This window comes from Marmota monax, unplaced genomic scaffold (assembly GCF_021218885.2).
Source record: "Marmota monax isolate L192 unplaced genomic scaffold, Marmota_monax_Labrador192_F-V1.1 WCK01_AAM20220418_F8-fsc00016, whole genome shotgun sequence".
Taxonomy (NCBI): domain Eukaryota; kingdom Metazoa; phylum Chordata; class Mammalia; order Rodentia; family Sciuridae; genus Marmota; species Marmota monax.
This window is the reverse complement of record NW_026695209.1, coordinates 18,700,222-18,724,762: the sequence shown is the minus strand read 5'-3', so window position 1 is coordinate 18,724,762 and position 24,541 is coordinate 18,700,222. Positions and strand designations below refer to the sequence as shown.

Below are 24,541 nucleotides of genomic sequence, written 5' to 3'. Positions count from 1 at the left end.
CTTCTGTCATATACACATATGAAAAAATATTGAAGGGGAGCATGGATGGCTAAATTATTTTTATATTTTATATCATGAATTGTAAAAGATCTATAATAATATTATAACTAATTAACTTTGGCTTAGTGCTTATACTTTCTAAAATGCTTTCATATGCATTACTTTAACTTTTTGTGGGTGTGTGCATAATCCTAGTTGCAAGGAAACTTGGAGCTGAAAGTTAAGAGAATACTAAATAATGCTAGGCATACATTTCAAGTTCCATTTTGCTAGTATTACAGCTCTGGGAGATAAAGAGACATGTGTAGTCTTGTATGCTATGATATTCAATGAGAGAAAATTGGAATTCAATTATACTTTATATTTAAGTTAGCCACAAGTGTATGATGAATTAATATATTGGAAAAGACAGAGCATAGTGGTTAAGGAAACCGTCTAATCAGAATTCAGACCTATCCCCTTTTCATCTATGTGGCCTATGTGAGACAAATGGTCCCTCTTTGCCTTCCTTTGCACAGAGGTAGTACCTGCCTCACAGGATTGTTTTGAGAGTGCAGTGATTTAATGCATATACAAAACAAAATATTTTCAAGCACATACCCCATAGTTGATTTTTATTTAAATGTACTCTTACTGTTTATAATATTATCATTTATTTTCTTAATTATGTGGATTCTGAATGCTGGTATTCTAATTCCATCTAAGAGTATATTTTAGAATATTGTCTGGTGGTACACTATTGAATATAAGCTTCTTTAAAATGTTAAGTTTGGGATGGAGGCAAAAAATAATATGTTAATTAGTTTAGCTTTTAAAACATTAGAAAAAATAATAATTCTTTGAAAAAAATCAATGATGTTTTCCCATTTCATGTGATACATGAAGCCATTTCTGCAGTCTTACCAAGAGTAAATATTTTTTTTGTTGTTGTTTGTTTTTCATTGACAATGATATATATTGAGTGTTGCTACTAAAACAATCTTAGCTTTCATGTATGAGGAATCTGAATTTACCTCATCTGTTTTCATATCTCTGGTAAGGCAGTATCATATTTATCAGTTAACAAGTATTATGTATCTATTGCATTGTTTTTATATATACATGGTCTGTACACATGTCTAGAGCATCAAAGCCAATTTGATATATATTTCTGGTGTACCTGTGCACAGAATTTCTATATACACAAACACAAGGGAAGAAAGAAAAGGAGAAGGGAGGGATCAGGGAGAAGGAAAGAAAGAAGAGCCAAAGGTAAGGGAGAAGGAGAGGGAGAGCAGGAGAGGAGGCAACTTAACTCTCAAGGCAAGTTTAACTTAAAGAGTTAATGAATTTGAGATATGTGTCAATTTAAATTATAATTTTAATATATTCATAACATTTTCTAGATTGTTTTTATCACAATTTATAAAATTCATTCTTCAGATTTTTTTTATATATCTACTATATTTACTATGTATTGTTTAGTGGTATATTTTGATCTGAAAAATAGTTCTTGCCCTCTAGACCTCAAAACTCATAAGAGGAAACAAACAAGTGACAGACAAGTGTCTTTTTACTAGTATATATACTAGGTATAGGAAAAGAGATGAGCAAAGAGTATCATGTCAATATGTAGGAAACTGGGTTAGGAGATTTGGGGTGAAATTTAGGAACTGCTTCATCCAGATCAATGGAGAAGACAGTAGAGAACCAGGCAGTGAGGTTAGCAAAACATAGTTTAGGTATATAACTGAAGCAGTGGGGTGATAATTTGAGATTAAACTCAATTGAGAATATTAAATGTCAAGCAAATGTAAACAACTCAAGCCTAAATAAATCAATTTAGAGGTCATATGCTGATTGACAAGTATAATAATAAAAAGAGTGATTTTACTCATTTAAAAATATTTTGAATTCTTCAGTAATAAAGATCTTTTATTAATGACTGAGTGGCCAGATAGTTTACTTTTTTATATTTGTAATATAACTGAAAGGATACGGTTTAGAAAAATGAAGTATGATGGCTGGCAACCTACGTGAATGTCTTTATTGCTTTTTGTAATCTCTAATTAAGTATATTTGATGGTTAAAAATAAATATGAAAAATAGCTGCTCACACATGAGATAACCTCAGTTAATTTTATGTAGATAAACTGAAAAGGCAATTCAAAGGAAGAAAAATAGTGAAGATAGGAATATAATTTGCCCAGTTTTCTGATGATTACCTGGTTATCATGGAAATATTATAATTTCCTAATCCCATCAGTTGGGGGTGAGTAGTCACATGATTTTATCACGTGGTTCCTCAGGAATTGATATAAAGATGAGTTTAGGTAAGTAAATTGGTTACTGTTTCTATTGATCACACAACCAGGAAAAAATACCAATGCTGCTACTTCAGTCTTACTTTCATATAATACCAAAATAACAACATAATAGCCTTCTTTAGTTACAGACTGCTTAGAAGTATAAAAAGAGAGAGGAAAGCAAATATTTATTCGATTTTAGATAGAACTACCTATAAGCATTTTAAAATATCAAATAAAACAAATTAAAATATAAATATTAAGCATATACCTTGTGATTTAAAACATTGGCAGATGAGGTAGATTGCAATTTTAGAATCAAAAAAAGAAACAATCGGAAGACAACCATAAATTAGAAAATGAAGTAAAATTACTGAATAGTTTTTAAAGTGTGAATTTTTATAAACTAAAAATATCATCATTGAATCACAAGTGGCTTTTAAGGAATATTCTCTGGCTTTTCAGAGAGTTCTTTATAACTCTACACTAAACTGGACAAGAGTGAAGAGAAAGGTATAATGGGTAGTTAACAATAACAATTTTTTTTTCATTTAAAGTAATCAAGTCTCTTATCTAATAACTCTAAGAAGAATAGCTTGGTTTTCTGGTAAAAACTATCTTTTTATCAGTAGCTTTGTTGCCAGTTTGGTGTCAAAGGAAGTTATTTGTCCCCCTCCCCCATTTGATTTTATCTTCTTTGGTTTCATCATATATGGGTTGAGATTCAAAAGCAGAGTGACCTAAATCACTTTCAATACTGTTGCATGAATATTTCACTTGTTCAGAAACCTTTAAATAAAATCAAGAATTATTCTTGTAATAGAAGCTTTGCTTCTCAGTTGTCTTTTTTTTTTTTTTTTTTCTTCCTTTTGGGGCTTATAGCATTAGAGACAAACACTTTTTAAATAAGTACACTTCATTTGATTTGAAATTTTAATTCCGCATTATAACTCTGGGTATATCTCAAAACATAAATGATTCAAATTTCTCATTAGAAAAACTGAACTAGCAAAGTTAAGTCAACAGATCAAGCAAGATTTCACTACTATAAATAGCAGTAATCTAGAAACTGAAAACTCACATTTTTATAATAATATATTGCCTGTGACATTATGTGTTAATACACAAACTGAAATATCAGAAGTCTGGTACATCAGGACTCACTAATTTGTTTGCTCATTCATTCATTTACTCATTTATTCATTCAAGTTAAACTCATTGTTTCCATATCAAGTCTCTTCCTTGTTCAATGTAGGGGGAAAAAAAAGAAAAGGAGGAAATAACTTAAAATATGTAGGAGGAGCTGTATGTGCAGAAAACTCTAAGAAAAATGATGTAACAAGTGAAACTTCCAAAATTCTGCATTTTTCTTATCCCTCTACCTGAAATTTACTTTACCTCATTCTTTCCTGTTTTTCCCAGTTTCAAAGTAATATGCTTCTTTTCCTGTTAGTAAAGATTTAGATCCTGAATGAAACTGTTCTGACATTAAAAATCTGATTCCTACCGCTAAAAGCAATAGGGGGTTATCTTTATCTTTTATATAAGGCATTGTAGAATTATTTTTTTCAAAATCTGACATATGTACAAGTTTGCTTAAAGAGTTACCTTTATAGTTTTTATAGTCCCATGAGAACCCATACCTTCTTTTATTCTAACTAAATTTGGAGAATTAAAAATTGAAAACTACTATTAATCCAGTTCAAACTTCAAACTCCCTTCCTCCACCCCACCATATTGGTGCTTGAATCCAGGGTTGCCCTACATCTGAGCTATATTCCATGCCCCGCCCCCCACTTTTAACCCCCACTCCATTTTTCTGTTCCATTTTTTCCGGTTTTTCTTCTATTAATTTACTGTTTTTTAATTGATGCTTTATATATATACATAAATATGAAATTAACTGGTATGTTCATATATGTACACAGCATAAAATTTAGTCAGTTTCATTCTACAGTTCCTCCTTTTTCCTATCCCTCTCTCTCAGTTCCCTTTCTCTACTCTATGTATTTCTCTTGTATTTATTTTCATGGAATTCCCGTACCCTTTTCTTTTTTCCTTATTTCACTCTGGCTTCTGCATATCAGAGAAAATATTTGAGCTTTGACTTCCTGAGTTTGGGTTATTTCATTTAACATGATTTTCTCCACTTCCACCCATTTACCAACAAATGTCATAATTTTATTTTTCTTTATGGCTGCGTAAAACTCCATTGTGTGTGTGTATATATACATACATACACACACACATGACATTATCAGTTAGGTATTAATGTGACTGTTTGTCTTCTCCATTAACAATTCTCCTCAAAATTTTAACTGGGTAAATACATGACCAGAATAAAGAGTACATTTTCCAGGTTCCCTTGAAGCCTAATGAGGCCATGAAACTATGTTATGGCTAATGGATAGTCATGGCAGTTGTGTGTGTACCACTCACTGGACATTTTCTTGAGTAACAGGAACCTGATCATCTCTGCTAACTGCCCCCGCACTCCCCACCCCCAAAAATATTTCCTCCTGGAACACCATAGCATTGTAATGCCAAAACAAGGTAAAAGGATATTAGTTGATATTTTAAATAATCCTATTTATATTACTTTTAGAGTAGTTTTGAAATCAAAGTAAAATTTAAGTCCCAATGACTTATATTTAAATCAGTGTTAAGAAGTACTTCCCCATTATTTGTCATTACTACTTGTAATGTCAGTAATAACCTCTCAAAACATGAAAATACTTTTGTTTCCAAATGTAATTTGGAAATATAAGAAAGCCTAAAATTTTCCCAGTATAATTATAAAAATGTTTCATAAAACTGTTGTGACCAGTGAATTGAACTAATATTTATGTATTAAGTAAACATATTCCCTAGTATTAGTCACATGCAACTACTTTAGTATTCTAAGATCTTTATTATACACTTTACAACATGCATTTTTTTTACAGAAATAACTGGGATATTTATGTCATCTCATTAATGAAAGCAAGAAAAGTTTTAAATTAGAAAGACAATTTTAAATTATATAATTGAGGCTAGATGATTCCAATCTGTGTGAATGTTCTCTTTTCTATTACATATGTAGTATAAATGGACATATCTTTCAATATATGTGCATATAAACATATATGTACACATACACATGTGCACACATTCTTACACATACACACACGAAAACCCACAATGTTTTTAGCATTTTTTCTTCTCCTTAAGCCAACTTTTAAGAATAGAAATGGTGAAGTAGTTCAGTGGTAGTGTTGACCTAGCAGGTGTGAGGCCCTGGGTTTGATCCCTAGAATCAAATATATAAATAATTAGGAAGGAGGGAGGGAAGGAGGAAAAGAACGAAAGAATGGATGAATCCTGTCACTCCAGGTGCAGCTGCAAGCACCTGTAGTCACTGGTGTGCCAATAGTCCCATTTGCTTTGTGGCTGAGGCAGGAAGATCATTTGAGCCCCAAGGTGGAGGCCAGCCTGGGTAACACAGCACAAGACCTCATCTGAAAACAACAGTCCATAAAGCATTTGGGGATTTTTGAATCCTTGGTTTCATTCACTTATTCATTAATTCTAATAGTCATTAAAATACATATCTCATGACAGAAATTGTTTCAGATACTGTACTAAATGCTTGAGGTGCAAAGTGGACAGGATAGATGAGTCACTGCCCTCAGGGAGCTTAATTTCTATTAGGACAACAAACTTCAGATAGCAAACAAACAGATAAATAATGTAGATAAGTGACATAAAGGAAACAAAATCTTTGTTAAAACAGAAAATAGTAAAATAATTTTAAGCTAGATCTTTAAAGATTTGAAACCTATTGTTTATAAAGAATGCAGAAAAGAACTTTCTAAAGACAACTAAATGTTCAAGGGCCCTGTGGTGGGCATACAAGGAAATGAAAGAGAATTGATACTATAACCTAGTACTCTAGAAATAAGAGTTAGAGGTATTAGGTTGGAAAAGCAGGTAAGAATTAGGTAGGGGTTAGGTCATCAAGGCTACTATAGCCAAAGAGGTGTGACATAAAAAGTGGACACTGCATTATCAGTTTATGTGGGTTTTAAGGAGAATCATATAAAGGTCCAATATTTGTTTTATGTCAATAACTTTTGCTAGTTTTTATGGACTGAATGGGACAGGAGACAAGAGAGGGATATCACTGAGGAGGTTGTGGAAGTAGTCAAGAAGTTATGATGATGGCAGTGCAGGTAGAAAAAGGGAAAGAGCTAAGATATAGTTTTGGAAGTAGAATGAATTGGCAAGTCTTGATAATAATTTGGATATGTGGCAAAGAATAATCAAAGATGACTCTGAGTTTTTTTGGTTTGGCTGTCAGTATTTGGTTGAACCAATTAATAGTATAAGAAAAATGAGGTTTAGGGAGTCAGGTTAGGGCCGAAAAGTAAGAAGTCTAATTTTAGACACATTGACTTTAAGCTTCTTTGAAATACTCAAATGACAAGGAACTTAGTGAACATTGGGCTTGAGAAATAAAATTTGGAAGACTTCCACATATGAATGTTACTATAGCATGGTATACATAATATCAGTTCCTAGAATACTGAACTATGACTCAAGAAGAAAAGAAGACCCAGGGCAGAGCCAGAGGAACACTAATGTCCAAACAAAGAGAAGCCATCAAAGGAGACTGAGAAGGAATGTATTGATAAAGGAAGGAAGATCATGTGAGTGTGCCATTCTGAAAGCCAATGTGTAGTATATCAAAAAAGAGGAAATGACCACTGTGGGGACTGATAATATTGCAGCTGAGTAAAATGAGAAAAAAAGTTGCTACTGGTGAACGAAATAGAGGTGATTGTGAGGGGACATTGAGCATAGAAGCAGATTTTCGGAGGTTGTAAGAGTGAACATCAGGCAACACTTTTGCAAACAGTTCACTTAAGCTGTTTGTCTCATAAAGAGAACAGATAAATAAGATGGTAGGTGAAGTTGGATGGGGATCAATGGAAATTTTTTTCTTATGAAATATAAGAATGTTTGTGTTCAGAATGGGCTGTGCAAAGGGTAAGGTTCTGTGGTACAAAAGGGAACCACCGTAGTTTCAGAGCACAAATGGGGAGATTTCTTCTTCCCAGCAAAAGGACAAGAATGGGTACAGGTGCAGCTCGTCTTAAGTGGAGTATCTTGAAGGTGATTTGTATATAGATAGTGGGATAAGTTCATCATTTGAGGCTGGAAATAAGGGAATAAATGATGTTTGAGAAAAGAGTAGAAGATATGAAGTAGACATCTTCAGAAATGAAATTATTAGAAAAGCAACATAGGGTGTCTAGGTAATGTTGCATGCCCCCTTGATATCTGCAATCAGGCCTACAGATGAGTCAGCCTCTCGGTCTACTACCTTTTTAAAGCCAGGGTTGATCAAGGGTAGGAGTTTTGTCAGGCACCTGTCAAAAAAGAAGGAAGGGCTTTGAAAGTGCTAGCAAATAACTGATAGAGAACTAGTAAATCATTGGTACAAAAAAATTACCTGTGCCTTGGAGCTACCTGGAGAGTTTTTAAAGATGATGTTTCCATCCTACCTCTGGAATTTGTGATTTAATTGGTCTTGGCTGTGGTCTGGCCATTGAAAAAGAAAATTTTTAAAGATTTCCAAGGGATTTGTAAGGCTAGGAAGTGAAGAGAGAATTTCAAGAGGATATAAAAGATATAGGAAAGTATTCCTGTTATAGAACAGAAATTGTAGATGGCACAGCAGGAGGATTGGGGAAGAAGGGGAAGGAAGAGAAGGGAAGTTCTGAGAGATTAGAGTGTGAGTTCAACTAGCAATGAATGGCCAGGAGGTTGGATTTGTTCTTCCCTTAATAAACAAGGCAAATCAGACTGGGACTGCTCCTGGGTGCTATCAAGACACTTTCTAAAATATCTATATATAAAATGTAAATTAGAAGCATCTTGTGTTATTTCTATATTGTTTGTATATAAAAGGTTGGCACATAAAGTATATAAAGAGGCTTACGTGCAAACTAAAATCATGTTGTTATAGAACAAACTATTTTTTGTTTATAATGTGGGTCATCTGATATGTGCACATATGTTTTTCCTGCTTTCTTGTTTAGGAATTTCATTATCATGATGTTATTCTAGTTCCTATAATGAGTGATACCTGTGGAGAAAAAGGCACAATTACAAACTAGCAATTTTCTCTCTCAGCAGTGTTATGAAATTTCCATTACTAAATTTGAAGGATTTTCTCAATATGATTATATTGTATTTTGACATTTGAAAATTCTGTGGGACATTCTTTAATGAGTATCTTACATTCTCCCTAAGCCACAGGGAAAGTTAGATGGATTTTGTCCTAAGTGTCAGTCTACATTTATTGATAGCTACATTAGACTTCAGTGTAAAATGTGTGATCTTACTTCATATCTTCCATCTGTGATTGTTTAGTGTCAAACTTGTAAATTCTTCTTTTTCTGATAGATAGGAATACAATAAAAATTTAAATGTCTTCCTGCTAAGTGCTGGAATTGAAGCAGTTATAGGAAGACAAAATACTCTCTCCTGAACAGCAGGAGTGCTAATTTTTGGCATTTTCTTTTAGCTTGTTGAGGCAAGTTTACTGAATGCAACATGACTTGTAGAAGTCTATAAAACTCCAAAATTCTCAGTATGAGCAGTTGTAAATGGCTTGAAGCCCCGTTAAAATGTTCCGAAACACAAATAGCATATATTCTGAATGGCAGAGACCTAAAAGTAATGGGCCTGATTTGATTCATGGCCCACTGATAACCAATTTTAGCTGGCTTTAATGAGAACCTACCATGACTGTGACAGTGTGCAAGGAGTAAAGGAAACACCACAACAATTATCTGGGGAGCTTTAAAATACTGAAGCCTGAGGTCTACCAGACCATCTGAGCCAGATGTAAGGCTCTGGCATTTAAAAATCATACCAAGTGATTTTGATATATAGATGTACAACACAGAGATCCACTAACAAAGGAAGTACAAAAATGAAGGTAGGACAAAAAGCATAGGATAAGGCTACCCACTGCCGGCCAGCTTGGGGAATTCCCTTCCTTTTTCTCCTCTGTGATTTAAATGCCCAGTGCCAGAAAGGCTCCTTATTTCTGTCAGATTAGCTTTCAGGAACAAGATTTTCTCCCCTCATTCTTGCTGAGGATCCACTTTGGAGAAACCTCGTCTTAACGTACTGACAAATGTTATGTATCTTATCTGCATTTTTCTCTACCTACTTGCATTGACATACATTGGGGATATGGAAATGTTATTATCTGGTTGTTGACAAGGGGAAGAAAAACAAGTTTTATTTGGTTTTGGTTCCTTTCTCCTAAATACTTTTACCTCAGAAATAGGAACTCATGTCTTTGATTTATTACAGGAGAAACCCACTCAGAATAGTGGAGATATTATTACTATTGCTCAATAGTTTATTTTCATTAAAGATACTTTTTTGGGAAAATAAGATTGTTTTTCATACAGAACATGCCACCAATGCAGTATTATTCCTTGTATACTATAGATTTTTGGTCAAACCTACTTTCTCCTTGAGGAAGAATATCATTTTATTACTATTTAGAAGGAAAAATTCTAAGCACAGGGAAGTCCCATGTGATCACTTTTTCATCTCCATGCCTCAGGGTGAGATCATCACATACACAGATTTGGACTTGGAGGCTACAGAACAAATTTCCTAATCTAACAAAAAAATAAAATTGGCGTGGATTTTATAATAAATACCAGTGGAAAAAGTACAATTGCTACTAACATTAACATCTGTATTTTTCTCAGTGGGATCTGCATGTATATATATGTATATATGTACACACATATATAGTTTGTGTTTTCTCTATGTATAAATATTTTATGTTTGTGTGTATACACTATATTATATATGCCTCTGAGTGGATTCTTTATGCACACTACCCTGAATTAGAAGAAGACCCATAGTATTTAAACCATAGTATTAAGGTGCAGAACCTTCTTGGGTGCAGTAATACACTCCTGTAGTCCTAGAGGCTCTGGAGGCTGAGGCAGAAGTATTGCAAGTTTGAGACCAGCCACAGCAAATTAACAAGGCCCTAAGCAACTTAGTAAGACCCTGTGTCTAAAAACAAAAAGGAGTGGGGATGTAGTTTAGTGGTAAAGTGCCCCTGGGCTTGATCCTCAGTATTCCTACCACCCCCCAAAAGTTGTAGAACCTTAAGTTTGCAGAATATAGATTGTGCTAATCTTCTGCCACTATCTGAGATAATACTTTTGTAAAGAAAAAAAAAATATTTGTTTTGGCTTGTGGTTTGGGAGGTTCCAGTTCATAATTGGTTGTATCCACTGCTTTGGGCCTGGGATGAAGCAGCACATCATGGCATGAGCATTTGGCAAACCAACACCACTTATGTCATCACCAGGAAGGAAAAAGAGGAAGGAAGTCCCCTTGAAGAGCATATCCCCAGTGACCTAAACACCTCTCACTGAGACTCAATTTTCCCCCGCTCTAGTACTGGGGATTGAAACCAGAAGAGTTTACCACTGAGACATATCCTTAGCCCTTTTTTAAAATTTTGAGACAGGGTATTACTAAGTTGCTTAAGGACTCACTGAGTTGCTAAGACAGGTGTTGAATTTGTGATCCACCTGCCTGAGCCTCCCCAGTCACTGGAATTGCAGGCATGCCCAGCTGGCCCCATCTCTTAAAAGTTTCACCACTTGTTAGTATAGCCAATGTGGGGATAAGCTTTAAACACGTGGATCTCTGTGAGGGGAATAGGAGGGTTGTTAAGGAATGACACAATTGCAGAAATTGTATACTTTAACATTTTATATAGAATTTCATGAAACCTTCTTTCTTACATAGTATTTTAGAAAAAGTTCAGAGCTTCGCATCTCAAACATGAGCCTCAATATCCCACATAAGAATTCTCTAAATATGAGGAAATTGCTAGTTCTAGGATGCTCTATCAAATGGTTGTCCTCCTAAGGTGTTGGTTGAGGGGTGGGAGGATGCTACCCTAGGAGATACAAATAAAGATAAATTAACACACAGTGTAATTTTCACTAGCTTTGAGTCGCCAATAGAGTTTTGAACTTTTGTTTAATCCTGATGTAAGCGCAAAGACCCACTTGAGAGAGAACCTCATTTTGTTGATGAAACGTACCAGTAAAGGATTAGCAGAACCACCCGTCCTAATGTACCCTACTGTTCTGTGATATGGTTTGTCTTTATTTGTGTATATTTGCTGTGATATTAAGCTCTTAAATCATCTCTCACCTTCACTAATTCTCTCCTGTCTTCTTCTTTGGCTCACAATGACTTAGCACTTTCTATAGGTTTCCAAAGGTTCTCCTCTCCACCCGCCCCCACCTCAATCTTTCACTCACTCACGTTCTCACACACACACAAACCAATAATAAATTAATTAATTAATAAATTTAAATTCCATAGATCTCCTTCCAAATATTATTGATCAGAGTCCTTATTTTAGCTTAAAGGCTGAATGTCCAACTCTCTTAGTGATTCTAGGGTATAAGGATTCATACACTACAAAGTACAATTGATCATATATTGCTAGAACTGATGAGCTGTGTGTCTGTCACCTCTTAGAATGTAGTAAGTGTTCAGAACAAAAATATTATGCTTTTAGGAACCTTTCTGCTGAGCAACTTAACAATAGGAGGGTAAGAACTTAAAAAATGAATTTCTGGGTTTGAAAACTGTGTCACTATCTGAATCTTTACTTCTCTAACCCCTGGGCCTCCACCTAAGAAAAAAGAAAAGCATGTGAAAATGAACTATATGCAATTAGGAGTAGAGAGATATCCTTTCAGTCCCTTGGAAAATATAGTAACTTTCCTTTTCCTTTCTAAGAAAGATTAGGCTTTTCTTTGGGAATATTCTTTCCCTGAAACTTTGAGGAGATTCAGATTATTTAGGCGACTTGTCTCAACCTAAAAATGTTTTAGCATGTTCTCTAAAAGTAACCATAATTTCCCGCACATTCACTCTGAGTCAGTACGTGAAGTGTTTTACACATAATTTATTATTTAAAGCTTTGTTATTTCCCTTCGATGCAGCTATGATCATCTTCACTTCACACATAGAAAAATAAAAGGTTAAGTGATCCTTATGCTTATACAGAAACCAGAATTTGAATCCAACTTTTCTGCCTCAAAACTTATAGACATCATTATCCAAAGTACATGTATGAAGACATGAATTGTTGTCAACAAATTTTATATAAAACAGAGATATGGAAAATTGTGCTGTTTACATGTAATAAGAATTATAATGCATTCTGCTGTCAATTATTTTTTTTTAAAAAATCAATAATAAAAAAAATCTTATACTCCACAGCACTACCCCCATAAAACCCAACATTTCTTGTTTCACCTGAAATGAATGCTGAGGTTGGCAGTGGTGTTCTTGGAACTCTAAATGTAAATACCCATCCAAAGGCAATGAATGAAAGAGGCAAACAACAGATAATATTTTGTGTCATATAGTGGTCTATGAAACATATCAATGGCGAAAACAACGTTTTCCAAATGACTTAATCATCCCCTGTTTCCTTGATGTAGTGATTCTTTATTCTGCACTGATTCTGTCCCTACAACTGCATCAGGCACCAGCCTAGGAATTGGGGAGCAAAACAGAAAACTTATCCCTTAGCTCAAGGAGCCCACTGTCCAGAGAGGAGACAAAGCAAGAGAGGCATAGATGGGTATGTTAGTTGATAACACCTTCTGGATCTGCACAGATAATTGTGAGTACTCCAGGGAAGAACTAATAGGTGAAGACAAGGAAAAGCCACCAAAGGAGAATTTATGTAGAAGGAGGGATTGAGTTTAAAGTATCTCTTTTCTCCATGTCCTGGTCCTTGATGTATATCCATCACTGGGATACTGACTCTACAAAGCTAAGAAGATGAAGCAGAATCAGGGACACATTAATTTAGTATGTGAAAGATGCTGAGAGAGAAACCTCACACAGAAGCAGCAGCCCAGTCAGAGAGAGCTGTGGAAGAGTTTTACAAAGATTGACAGTCAGATCTACAGGTTGATATATTACTTGATTGAAAATGTGAAAGATGGACTTGAAAGACAGTCAACTCAAACCGAATACAGCCCTGCAAGATCTTTTGTCATCAGAATTTCTTTAAGTTGGTTTTAAATTACAGGTCTAAATTTTTTATACTATTCACATAAATCAATAAAATGGACAGTATCCCCATGTTGAGTTCAAATCATTTATTTTTTAAAATAAAACTTCTGGATATTATGAGGAAAATATAGTTTCTGTTTTCCAGGGTCACATTAATACTAGAATCCCTTTGATTATTGGCTCAAATGAAAGAAATATTTAATTGTAAGTTGTAGGTCACTTTGTATGAAGTAGAAATATTGTTTTAGAAAAGTTATTTTTATTGCATATTTATACCTTAAACAATCAAATACTTGAATACAGTTTCAGTCTATGTGGATAAGAGTTGTCCTTCTTTGAATATACAAAGGATATCAAAGAAGATCTTTGAACCCCCCTATGTTTTATTTCATAATTCAAAACTAACCTGGTTGTTTTACTTAAGCAGTTTTAGTGTGCAATGAGAGTTTTGTGTTGGTTGATTTTTTTTGCTGCTGTTTTATTGTTGTTGTTGGTGGTGGTGGTGTGTGTGTGTGTGTGTGTGTGTTTGGCCCTGGGGATTAAACCCAGGGGCACTTTACCATTGAGCTATATCCCCAGTCCTTTTTATTTTTATTTTATTTTTTTTTATTTTGAGACAGGGTCTCACAAAATTGCTTAGGACCTTGCTGAGGCTGGCTTTGAACTTGTGATTTTTTTACCTCAGCCTCCCGAGACACTGGGATTACAGATGTGTGCCACCACGCTTGGCGTAATGTGAATTTTAAGGCAACTCAGATAAAACTAATACAGTAGCTGTCATTTGGAAAAGCTATCTTTAATTTGAATTGAAAAGTGCATTATTTTTAAGGAATATAAAATTCTGTAATATAACAAAATCACCAAATAGTCTATTTTTTTAAAAATTTTATATACTTACGTTTTTAAATGTGTTACCCATAGAAGCATAATTTACAAATGCAAAATGATAGTACTACACCTTTTTCAGCACATAAATAGTGCTATCATAATGCCTGCTTATTTGCCCTTTAAAAATATATTTAGGATGAGATCCTGTCTCAAAACAAAAAATAAAAAGGACTGGGGATATAGTTCTGTGCTAAAGGAACCCTGAATTCAATCTTCACTACCACAATTAAATGCATGTGTATGTGTATATATACCCACATACAAAAATATACCTTTAGAAAATAATAATCTTAAAAATAGTCTATTTTAAGTTTTTTTTTTTTTTTTTTTTTTTTTTAATTGAGGAATTTTATAGCTTTGGAGAAAAAAACCCCAAACAGCTTTTCAAGTTTGTTTGCACTTTGTTGTCTAGCAGAACATTATGAATTAATTTTAATAAAACCAAGTATGATAGGTATTAGAACTTTACCACTATAAAACCACCATCATTCAGAGGTGCCATTTTGAGTTCTGCCAAAATGACTGTTCAGATGAAAAGAAGAGATGACAAAATTAAGTTTAAAAACCTAAACATTCACAACTTTTCAATAATTTAAAAATTTATACTCTTAAAATATTTTATATGTATCACAGATTAAAATGTAATAGTTTACTTGATAACAAGTGTTAAAGACCAATCTAGTAATTTACTATGAAATTGTTGTATTATTTCGTTGTCTCTTCTTCCCACCACAGCAATCATCTTTAATAACACTATCCCCAAATAAGATGACATACAGATAGCATGACTTATTCTCACATGTTATCTATAATTTAACAAGAAATATCACTTGTTTCATGTGGTTAAAAAGATAATTTTAATATGATAATTCATTTTAATTTTATATTTTCTTTGCTATAAAGATGCTGTGCACTTAAGTACTTTTTAAGGATCAGCTTATTTTATGCCTTCCTATAGACTTTAAAATTTAATTATTACATGGTGAACAAATAAACATTCATAGACCTGGTACATTTTGGAAAATCCATTTATTGACTTTTTAAAAGGCATTTTATTAAAACAAGAGTCTTCTGAAAGCTGTATGAATTAATGGAACTTTCTGTCTCTCCTTCTCCCTCTGTCTCAGGAAATTTGTAAATATTTCTTGAGCCCATAAAATTTGTGTAGGCTCTACTTTAAAAGCAGTCACATAAATATTAGCAGGATAAATAAAAATAGTTGAATGTGCTCTTTTGCTTGCAAAGTTGGGAATATATTTTCATGATTGCTAGCCAATCCCAATATTCTCAGATAAGATTTTTCTGATAGTTGCTAAAGAGAGCTGAATGGGATACTTCCTTTGTACTCTCTTTGAATAGATATAATAAAATAGCTGGTTAACTATACAATTCACCAGGGTGTTCCTTCTAAGCATATAGCAGTGTATGCACCCCAGTTCCAGCATCATGACTCTCTTTATGGTTTCTTAAACATATCTTATTCATTCATTCCCAGTGGTAACGATATCTTCCCCCAGTGGAGATGGAAATTAATTCTTGAGGGAGGACACACATACACACACACAACTAAGATGTTGTAATAGTTTATGGCCCTCTGGAGTACCACAACATATAAGCAGATATGCAGTGTATCTGTAATATTAAAATTTCATGGAGTGGGAGCAATTAGGTAAAATTGTCTGAAAAGACTCCTGGATGGTGTATATGGAAATAGGTGGGAAAGATGACTAATGAATAAAAAGCGGAGAAGCGCTGCTTCATTCATATTGTCCATTCTGGGCCTTCTGCACAAAGGTTACCTACTAGATTCTGTTTATATCAAAATAGTGTCTCAAGGATAATTATTTCAGTTTTCCAGGTTGGTGTGTAGATTCTACTTTTAGGGTAGGGAGTGTGATTTTGGTCCTGACCTACCCATTCCCATGCAACTCAGTATTCTATTAATATAAAATGAAATTTGTCCTCAAATTCTTCCTTAGATTGGTATTTGTTTTAGTCTGTTTTGTGGTACTTTAGCCCTGAGTAATTTATAAAGAACAGAGATTTATTTCTTATAATTCCAGTGGATTATAAATCTAAGGTCAGGGGCCCACATCTGTTGAGGGCTTTTCTGCTGTGTTATAGTGGAAGGGGGAAGCGCAAGAGAAGAGTGTTCATCCAAAGGTTCCAGGAAGGAGGCCAAGCCAATCATTTTTTTAGGAACCTACTGTAGTGATAATGGTATTAACCTAATGATCTCATAAATGTCTAACTCTCAACACTGATGCCTTGGGGATTATGTTTCTAACACATGAATTTGGGACATACATTCAAACCATATCATTATTGGTGACAGTTGTTGTCCTCTTGGAAATATTTCTCAAGGAGCTAAAAGTTAAAAGACATATTTTCCTATTTTGAAAATTTAAAGTTTCCAATGATTACCAACCTGCTTCCAACTTAATTCTCTTATTCTTCTTTGCTTTTCTTCTTCTTCTTCTCTTGCCAATATATGCTGCTCTAAACTAAATGAGGGCAAGACTTGCCTGAGAAAATATAACATCAAAGGCCAGACAACTTAAGGTAAAAACCTGAGACTGTTAAACTCTAATTTTCCTTCCAACAGACATCCATCAGTTTTTGAGCAAGAGACAAGGAAACCTATTCATTTTTAATCAGTTGATTTTAAGGCCACATGTTTAAATTGGAAAATGGCCTAATATCTTCATATTACTTATTAAATGTATATTTTGAAAATTACATATTTTCTTAGCTAAGAAAATAATGTAATTATTATATACATTAACATCCAATATATTGAAATCGATTGCATCAGCATGGATTTGTTTCCTAAAATTAGTTTGTACCTACATTACCTTGGGTACACACAAGACTTTTTTCCTTATGGATCAGAATATTTTCATAAGTAATTTCTTATTTTGCCTGGAAGACTAATAGGAAAATAAAAAAAATAGACATGATTATTGTAACTCACCAATAATAAAATTAAATTTTTGAATTTTACTGTTCAACAGAAATTTTGCTATATTTGATCTCTGGCACAAATGCTTTATTCTAAGCAGTATTTATTTTGCATTTTATAATAAATATTAGTGATAACCTAAATTTTCTTTTTTTTAGTCTGAGAAACTATTGAAAATTCCTGACCCATTGCTTTACAATGCACATTTTACAAATTGAGAACTAGATTGCAAACCGATAAAGCTAATTACTATTATATCTATTTTTCCTTTTCTTTGACAAATTTCATTATATAATTATATGTGCTGACCCCACTTTCTCATACTTCATTTACCTCTCAGACTCTGGCAGTTTTTCTTCCACTCTCTCAACAATTGGGAAACTCCAAGGTCATCACTGTCTTGCAGATCTCTGTACCACTTCCCTCAAAACTTGTTTCTATTGGACTCCTCCTTTTGTTTCCTTCCCCCTCTATTATTTGTTTTTAATTACCCATGGCTCCCAGTCTCCTTCACAGACTTCTTTTTCTTTTGTTTCTCCTTTAAGATGCATAGTCCTCATGTGTTTGTTACCCTGGCCTTTTACCACTTCCATAGTCTGTCCTTCTGAGAAAGTTTATTTACTTTTCTACTTTGTATATTTCTTTAATATAGGTAACTCCCAGGTAAATATAACTACCAACATAAATGTTGAAACTACCTCTCTGTGATCTCTACCTGGATAATTATTGTGTGCCACAATAACTTGACACACTCTTTTTACTGAATTCTAAACTGAAATCATCTTAATAATTATTTGTTGTCATTGTTATGTGTCATTATCACATTCCTGTAACAAACCATTTGAAATCTGAGAGTCCTTTTGGTTGTTTCTTGTTTTTTTTTTTTTTTCTTAGTGTTCATGCAATAATCAAGTACAAACATCCTTATTCTTCATGACTTTTTTTTCATAACACCCTCTGACATAATTTCATATATATATTACACTTAAACTCTTTATTTGGAATCCATAATTTCACTTATTACTACCAATCTACAGGGTCAATATCCTGTTTATAATTTTCATTTTGAGACAATGCAAACTAATAGCCAGTAGTTCAGCATTGGAGCCAGACTGTCTGCATTTCAATGCTGACTGTTTCTCTATCTAGCTGTATCATTTACATGTCATCAAATCTTTCTATATCTTACCTTAATCATCTGAAAAACAGGGATTACAATGTAACTATCTTAAAGAACAACTTGAAAATTAAAATAGTGAGTGAAGCGTTGGAATGATAACTTGCATTTAGTAAGTGTTCAATCAAGGTATGTTCTTACCAGATCACTAATAAAAACTTACACAGCTTTAGGTTACATTGTAAATGAAAAATTGTGTCTGAAAATTGACCCATATCCCATTTTTTTCCCATTGTATGATACTTAATTTTACTTTTTTTTTCTAATTTCTATTGTAGACATTATTCTTTAACTGGGTAGTGGACTAATGTATGGTCAGAAAATAATGTAAAAGCATAAAATCGTACAATAGAGTTTGTAGTTAAATAAGCCATTTAAGAAGGGTTTCTTACTTAGTGTTTCCATTCTGTGATTTCACTATTCCAATAATTTTTTTAAATGGATCTCAGGAATAGCATTAAAGTACATATATATTACTGGATGGTAGTTTAGAATGTCTCCCAAGTTATGAGTACTTAGATATTCATGAGTCTTGACATCTGTCACTTGGAATGTTAAAAGTTTCATTCTCCCCCCAAATACCTGACAAATTTAATGATTCTTTGTGAAGTTTCCAGAAGTTGGGGGAAAACTTTTGATAAAATGTCTTTTTAATTTTTTTAAATACAATTATTCCAATTTGTGAGGGACTCAGATTAACTTATGCTATAATTCTGGGTGCTTATTTTTAATGTTATTTTTAATATAATTGGAGTCTCTTGAATATTTCTTTACTCTTTAGGCATGCTATTTATTACATTCTCAGAATAGCTTTCTTTATATTTAAAATGTAGTATATTATTTCCATCTATCCTAGTTGGTAACCTATGCTAGGTTCACAAATCTAATTATTCCAATAACTTAAGAAAACAGTGAAGAAAGCATCTTTGCAAACACACAGAAGTACCTTTTCAAAATCCCAGAGGGCTCTCCTACCTTAGGGGTCCATGGAAAGAGAGATAACCACTGTAATTCTTTATTCTTATATAGGGAACACACAAGGGAAGGTTCCATGAATATTCTATCCCCAAAAGGGCAAAGGGGTGGGATTACAAAGAACAGGTGAGTGTAACTCAACCCCACTGGGTGGCGCCTACTCCTGGAGCCACACCTCATTATCCAAGTGGAGGTAAAGTCCAAGTTATTGTGGTGCACAATAATTGTTCGGTATCTCTTTCTCAGGACTTAAGGGTATGTATTTTCAGTTCGGTTTCCCAGTAGTATATATTCATTTTGCATTAACTGAATATGTAAGAAGTATTTCTTCTGGAAAACAGCATAGTTCATTTTAAGTCTCCTACACTGTTCAGATCCTTTTACAGTCTGAAGGATGGAAGTTTACTTAATTATCATTTCCTTACTTTTTGGTATAATTGCACTAGACTGAGTTAAGTGCATATTTACATGTACAAAACGATTTACTATACGAAGTAAGGAGCACTAAATTAAATACTGCCCTACCTACATAGTCACAATCGACATTCTAAACCTCTCATAGATGGAAGAGGAGCAAACTTGAGTATCGACCATTGAATTTAGCTCTTTGAAAGAATATTCACATTAACAGTTATGCTATATACATCATTGGATGAAACTTAGATATAGAGAGGTGTAAGGGAAGTTAGGAGATATGTCTCTTTTCTAAAAAGCAGTTTATTCAGTTAAAAAATGTGTTTCTGATTGCAGGAAAGATATGTCTCAGCCTCAGGAGATAATAGTTAACCTGGTTTTTAAAGAATGAACAAAATTTCCAGAAGCAAAAATCAAGCATTACAACTCAAAGACCTAAATGTAGGGATGATATAGAAGCAGGTAATTTGGGTCATGATCAGAATATGACATGCCATCTGATTTTATTGAAGCCAGGTCTGTGAATTGGGATTTAATGCTCAAAGAATAGTAAAGAATTTTGCTCATCCTTGTAGAGATCAGCATTTTCAAAAGGCATAATTTAGGTAACAAAATGGTTAGATAACGACAAAAGCTAAATGCAGCACCCATTAAATTCCTGACTGTATCACTTCATAACTGGGTTCTTTTTTTTTTTTTTAAGAGAGAGAGAGAGAATTTTAATATTTATTTTTTAGTTCTCGGCGGACACAACATCTTGTTTGTATGTGGTGCTGAGGATCGAACCCGAGCTGCGCACATGCCAGGCCAGCGCGCTATCGCATGAGCCACATCCCCAGCCCATAACTGGGTTCTTTTAACTGTTTCTCTTACTTCAAACTTTGTCCTTTGAGGCAGTGCAGAGAATAAATTAGCTTTTATGGGTCACCCAAAAGGTAGGGTGGTGGTGTTTATTTTATGTTGTGTTAAACCTTTGTAGGGGATTTGTATATGATGCTTTTAATTCCATTACCTTAAACACAGTAGGACTATGTATGTGTTTTTGTGTTTTTATTTTTTGGGGGTGGGGTAGGGTGAAGTTAAGAACCAAACCTGGAATCTTGCTCATCTTATGCATGCACTCTACCACAGAGCTGCATCCCCAACCCTGTTTATGTGATTTTGAACTTTTGTTTTTAATAGCCGTCAAAGTTGTTGATAAGCCACTTCATGACTTTGTAGTCATTTAAAAAAAAAATCAAATTTAGTGTTGTCCATTGCAAAGGGAGAGGCCTGAAACAAGAAAATGAAGATAAGTAGAATTTTTTGCCTTGTTGGAAAAAGAAGTACACAGTGTCCCCACATGCTGTCACACTGCTATGAAACATTTTTTCTCTCTCCTTTTTTTTTTTTTTTTTTTTGACACCAGTTGCTCAAAAAGAAGCAAGAACCAATGGCAGGGCTAACTAGCTGTTGGCAGAACATAGAGCTATGGGGACATTATCCAAAGGCAATGCAATGTTAGTCCTTTTGTTAAGTTACAAGCACATACTTAAGTCTGTCTGCTAGAGAATTAGCATTGCTGACTACAGAAGAAAAGAAAGACAGTGGGAGTCTTTTTTGGAAATCTAGGAAAGATGCATCAGGGTGTGCCTTTAAAAAGCTTTGGATTCTTACTGAAGCACTTGTCTAGCATGGGCCTGATACCAGACAGAATTCAATTAAACTGATATCAGTTATCAAGAATAGAGTATGTAAGTGAACATTTTCTTTCTAATCTTCCCTCATCTTACCTGTGGTTATGTTCTCCCCTTTTACATGTCTTTGCTCAGCTTTTCAGGATTAACTAGGGAATTTGTTAATCTCTTTTACTATATATATTTAACTACAAGGAATTGAACCTTAGTGATAGCATATCCTAATTGTAGACAAATTAGGGAAAATAACAGACTCCACTACTAAACCTTTGAGTCTAAACCTAAAGTTATAGTGGCCACAAAACCATATGTGTATGATCAGTTTCATAGTCAGCCAATTTATTCCTTCTTTTCACATTCCTGTTTTCCTGCCATGTTTTTGCCACCTAAGAACTTATGAAGTCTTAGTTGGTGCCCTATTCACACACCAAATATTTTCACATTTCTTTTAAAGGTTGTCCATGAGCAAATGATTTGCTAAGACATTTTTAACTTCCTTGCTTAAAAATTTAGTTTACTTAAAAATTCTGACTTCAGATAAAATTTTATAAAATAACTTCTTTACCCTCACCACCGTCTTTTCCTTTGTGTGGTTTATTTTCCTCAAAAGTGTATTTTGACTCTTTTGCTACGTGCAATATAGAATATGATTTCAGGATGAATGACAGAAGTCTTGCTGTCTATTCTAGTAAAAAATAACATCCAGGCTGAGCATGGTGGCACACATGTGTAATCCCAACAACTTGGGAGTTCTGCTGAGGCAAGAGGATCACAAGTTCAAAGACAGGCTCAGCAACTTAGCAAGGCCCTAAGCAACTTAGTGAGATTCAGTCAAAATAAAAACTAAAATGGATTGGTGATATAGATCAGTGATGAAGTGCCCCCTGGGTTCCATCCCCAGTACCATAATAATAATAATAATAACAACAACAACAACAACAACATCATCATCATCCAGGTGCCGGTCAATAGATGAATGGATAAAGAAAATGTGTTATATATACACAATAGAATTTTACTCAGTCATAAAGAAGAATGAAATTATGGCATTTGCTTATAAATGGGTGAAAGTGAAGAATATCATGCTAAGTGACATAAGCCAGACTCAGAAGTCAAGAATTGAGTGTTTTCTCTCATACGTGAAAGCAAAAACAAAATAAGGGGAAAAAATTCAAGTAGGATCCCATGAAAATGGGGAGAGATCAGTGGGATAGAGGAATCGAATAAAGGAGAATGGGAAATAGGAGGAAGTAGAATGAAATTGACTGAATAATGCTGTGTACACATTTGTATATACCACTGGGAACTTTACCTTTATGTATATCTATAAAGCATCAATTAAAAAAAACAATAAATAAATAGTTGGGAGACCAGTAGAGTGGAGGAAGAGGAACAGGAGGAGGGAAAGAGGAAGTACTGGGAACTGAAATGCAAGTTATATACTATGCATGTATGATAATGTCAAAATGAACCCCATTACCATGTAAAAATATAATGCACTAATAAAAATGTTTTTTTTTAAAAAGGTAAACATGTTGTATAAAAATAGTATCTAGCTTATAGAACATTGTTTGCATAAAAATAGTACTTATTCTTAATTCATCTTTATTTGTTTACTGCTTTATCCTTTTGATATATTTTATTGCTTATTTTAAATAAAAATATGCTAAAAATGTCACATATAGGTCAAGACATACATAACAACATGAACATCTGAAATTTTGTCTTCTTTTGGCATGGCATTGAGAACAGGCAATCTAGCATCTGAGAAATAGACAGCTGAAGTAATTTATCTGTTCTCATTTGTCAAATAGTTCATCTTTGGTACACTTAACACAAATAGGGCTTAAAGATTTTTTTGTTGTTTCTTTTTTATTATCTCCTGTGTATAATTGGTTCCAAGGCCCCTAACTTTGCCAGAAAACCAAAATCCAAAGATGCTCAAGTATCTTATGTAAATGGTGTAGTATTTGCAGGTAGCCTCTATATATTTAGAATCTTCTCTAGATTACTTATAATGCCAAATACAATGTAAAGTCTATGTAAATAGTTGTTACACTTTATTGTTTATGGAATCATGATAAGAAGTAGAAGACCATTTATATTCAATACAAATGCAACCATTGTAGGCTTAAGTAGATAGTACGTAAATGAGATTCGAGTCCAACATGCTCTTCCATGAGGGCAGGAGACAGAACAAAGAGATCAATGAAATGGTGGGAGGCTATAGCAGGGTATGCCTATACATCACTTCTTTTGTAAGGATTCAGCATGGATCTTTGTTGTGACAAATTCAGGTTTTGCTTTTTGAAACCTTCTTCAAATATTTTCAATCTGCAATTGGTTGAATCCACGGATGCAGAACCCATTCATGGATTTCACAGAATCCATGTGGAATGGAGGGCCAACTCTGTCTGTGTGTGCATGTGTCTGTGTGTGCATATGTGTACATGTGTACACAAACGTGTTATATCTACCATGTGGGGGCAGGAGGGAGGCTGTGATAGGCTGTGAAGGTAAATCCCTGTTCTGCTGAGCACTGTTAATTTCAGTCTGTTGCCTCCTCCAGCATGCCCTTCTGTATCTCATCCTCTGGTTATGATAATTCTATTTTGTTTCTGTGCCTCAAAAAAAAAATTATGTTATACCTTTAACAATTTTAGAGGAAAACGTCAAACCTTACAAAGTATTTGAGTTCCTATTTTAGGTCCAGTACACTGGAGCTTACTGTGGAGGATTAAAAGGAAACATAAGATGTGGACCTTGTCCATAACCATATTTATCAGTTAATATTAAAGGGAGAGGTTGGTGCTTATCAGTTTATTTTTTCTGATTAACAAAATCACAGGTCCTGAGGTGGAAAAGCATGTATTACTGTGTTCTATGCTTTGGTGACTTATGTGCTCACTGAAGACCCTGAGAAATCCAAAGCATTTTAATTTAAGATGGATGCTTCCCTTTCAAAGTTAGTCTTCAGGACAATTAAGCAGAATAGGAGTTGAAGGTTTTTATATTC

General features: G+C 34.0%; 1 protein-coding gene across 4 annotated transcripts in view; it reads left to right on the top strand.

The window, feature by feature from the left end:
• Gbe1 (1,4-alpha-glucan branching enzyme 1) overlaps positions 1 to 24,541 on the top strand; it is a 277,952-nt gene that overhangs the window by 208,421 nt on the left and 44,990 nt on the right. The window contains exon 13 of one of the 4 annotated variants that reach the window (XM_058574547.1): positions 6,839 to 7,033. The exons of the other annotated variants lie outside the window; for them this stretch is intronic. Within the exon in view, the coding sequence (XP_058430530.1) occupies positions 6,839 to 7,005 (167 nt within the window). The 3' untranslated portion in view covers positions 7,006 to 7,033. Of the gene's footprint in view, positions 1 to 6,838; positions 7,034 to 24,541 lie in introns of those variants that run through there. 4 annotated transcript variants of the gene reach the window in all.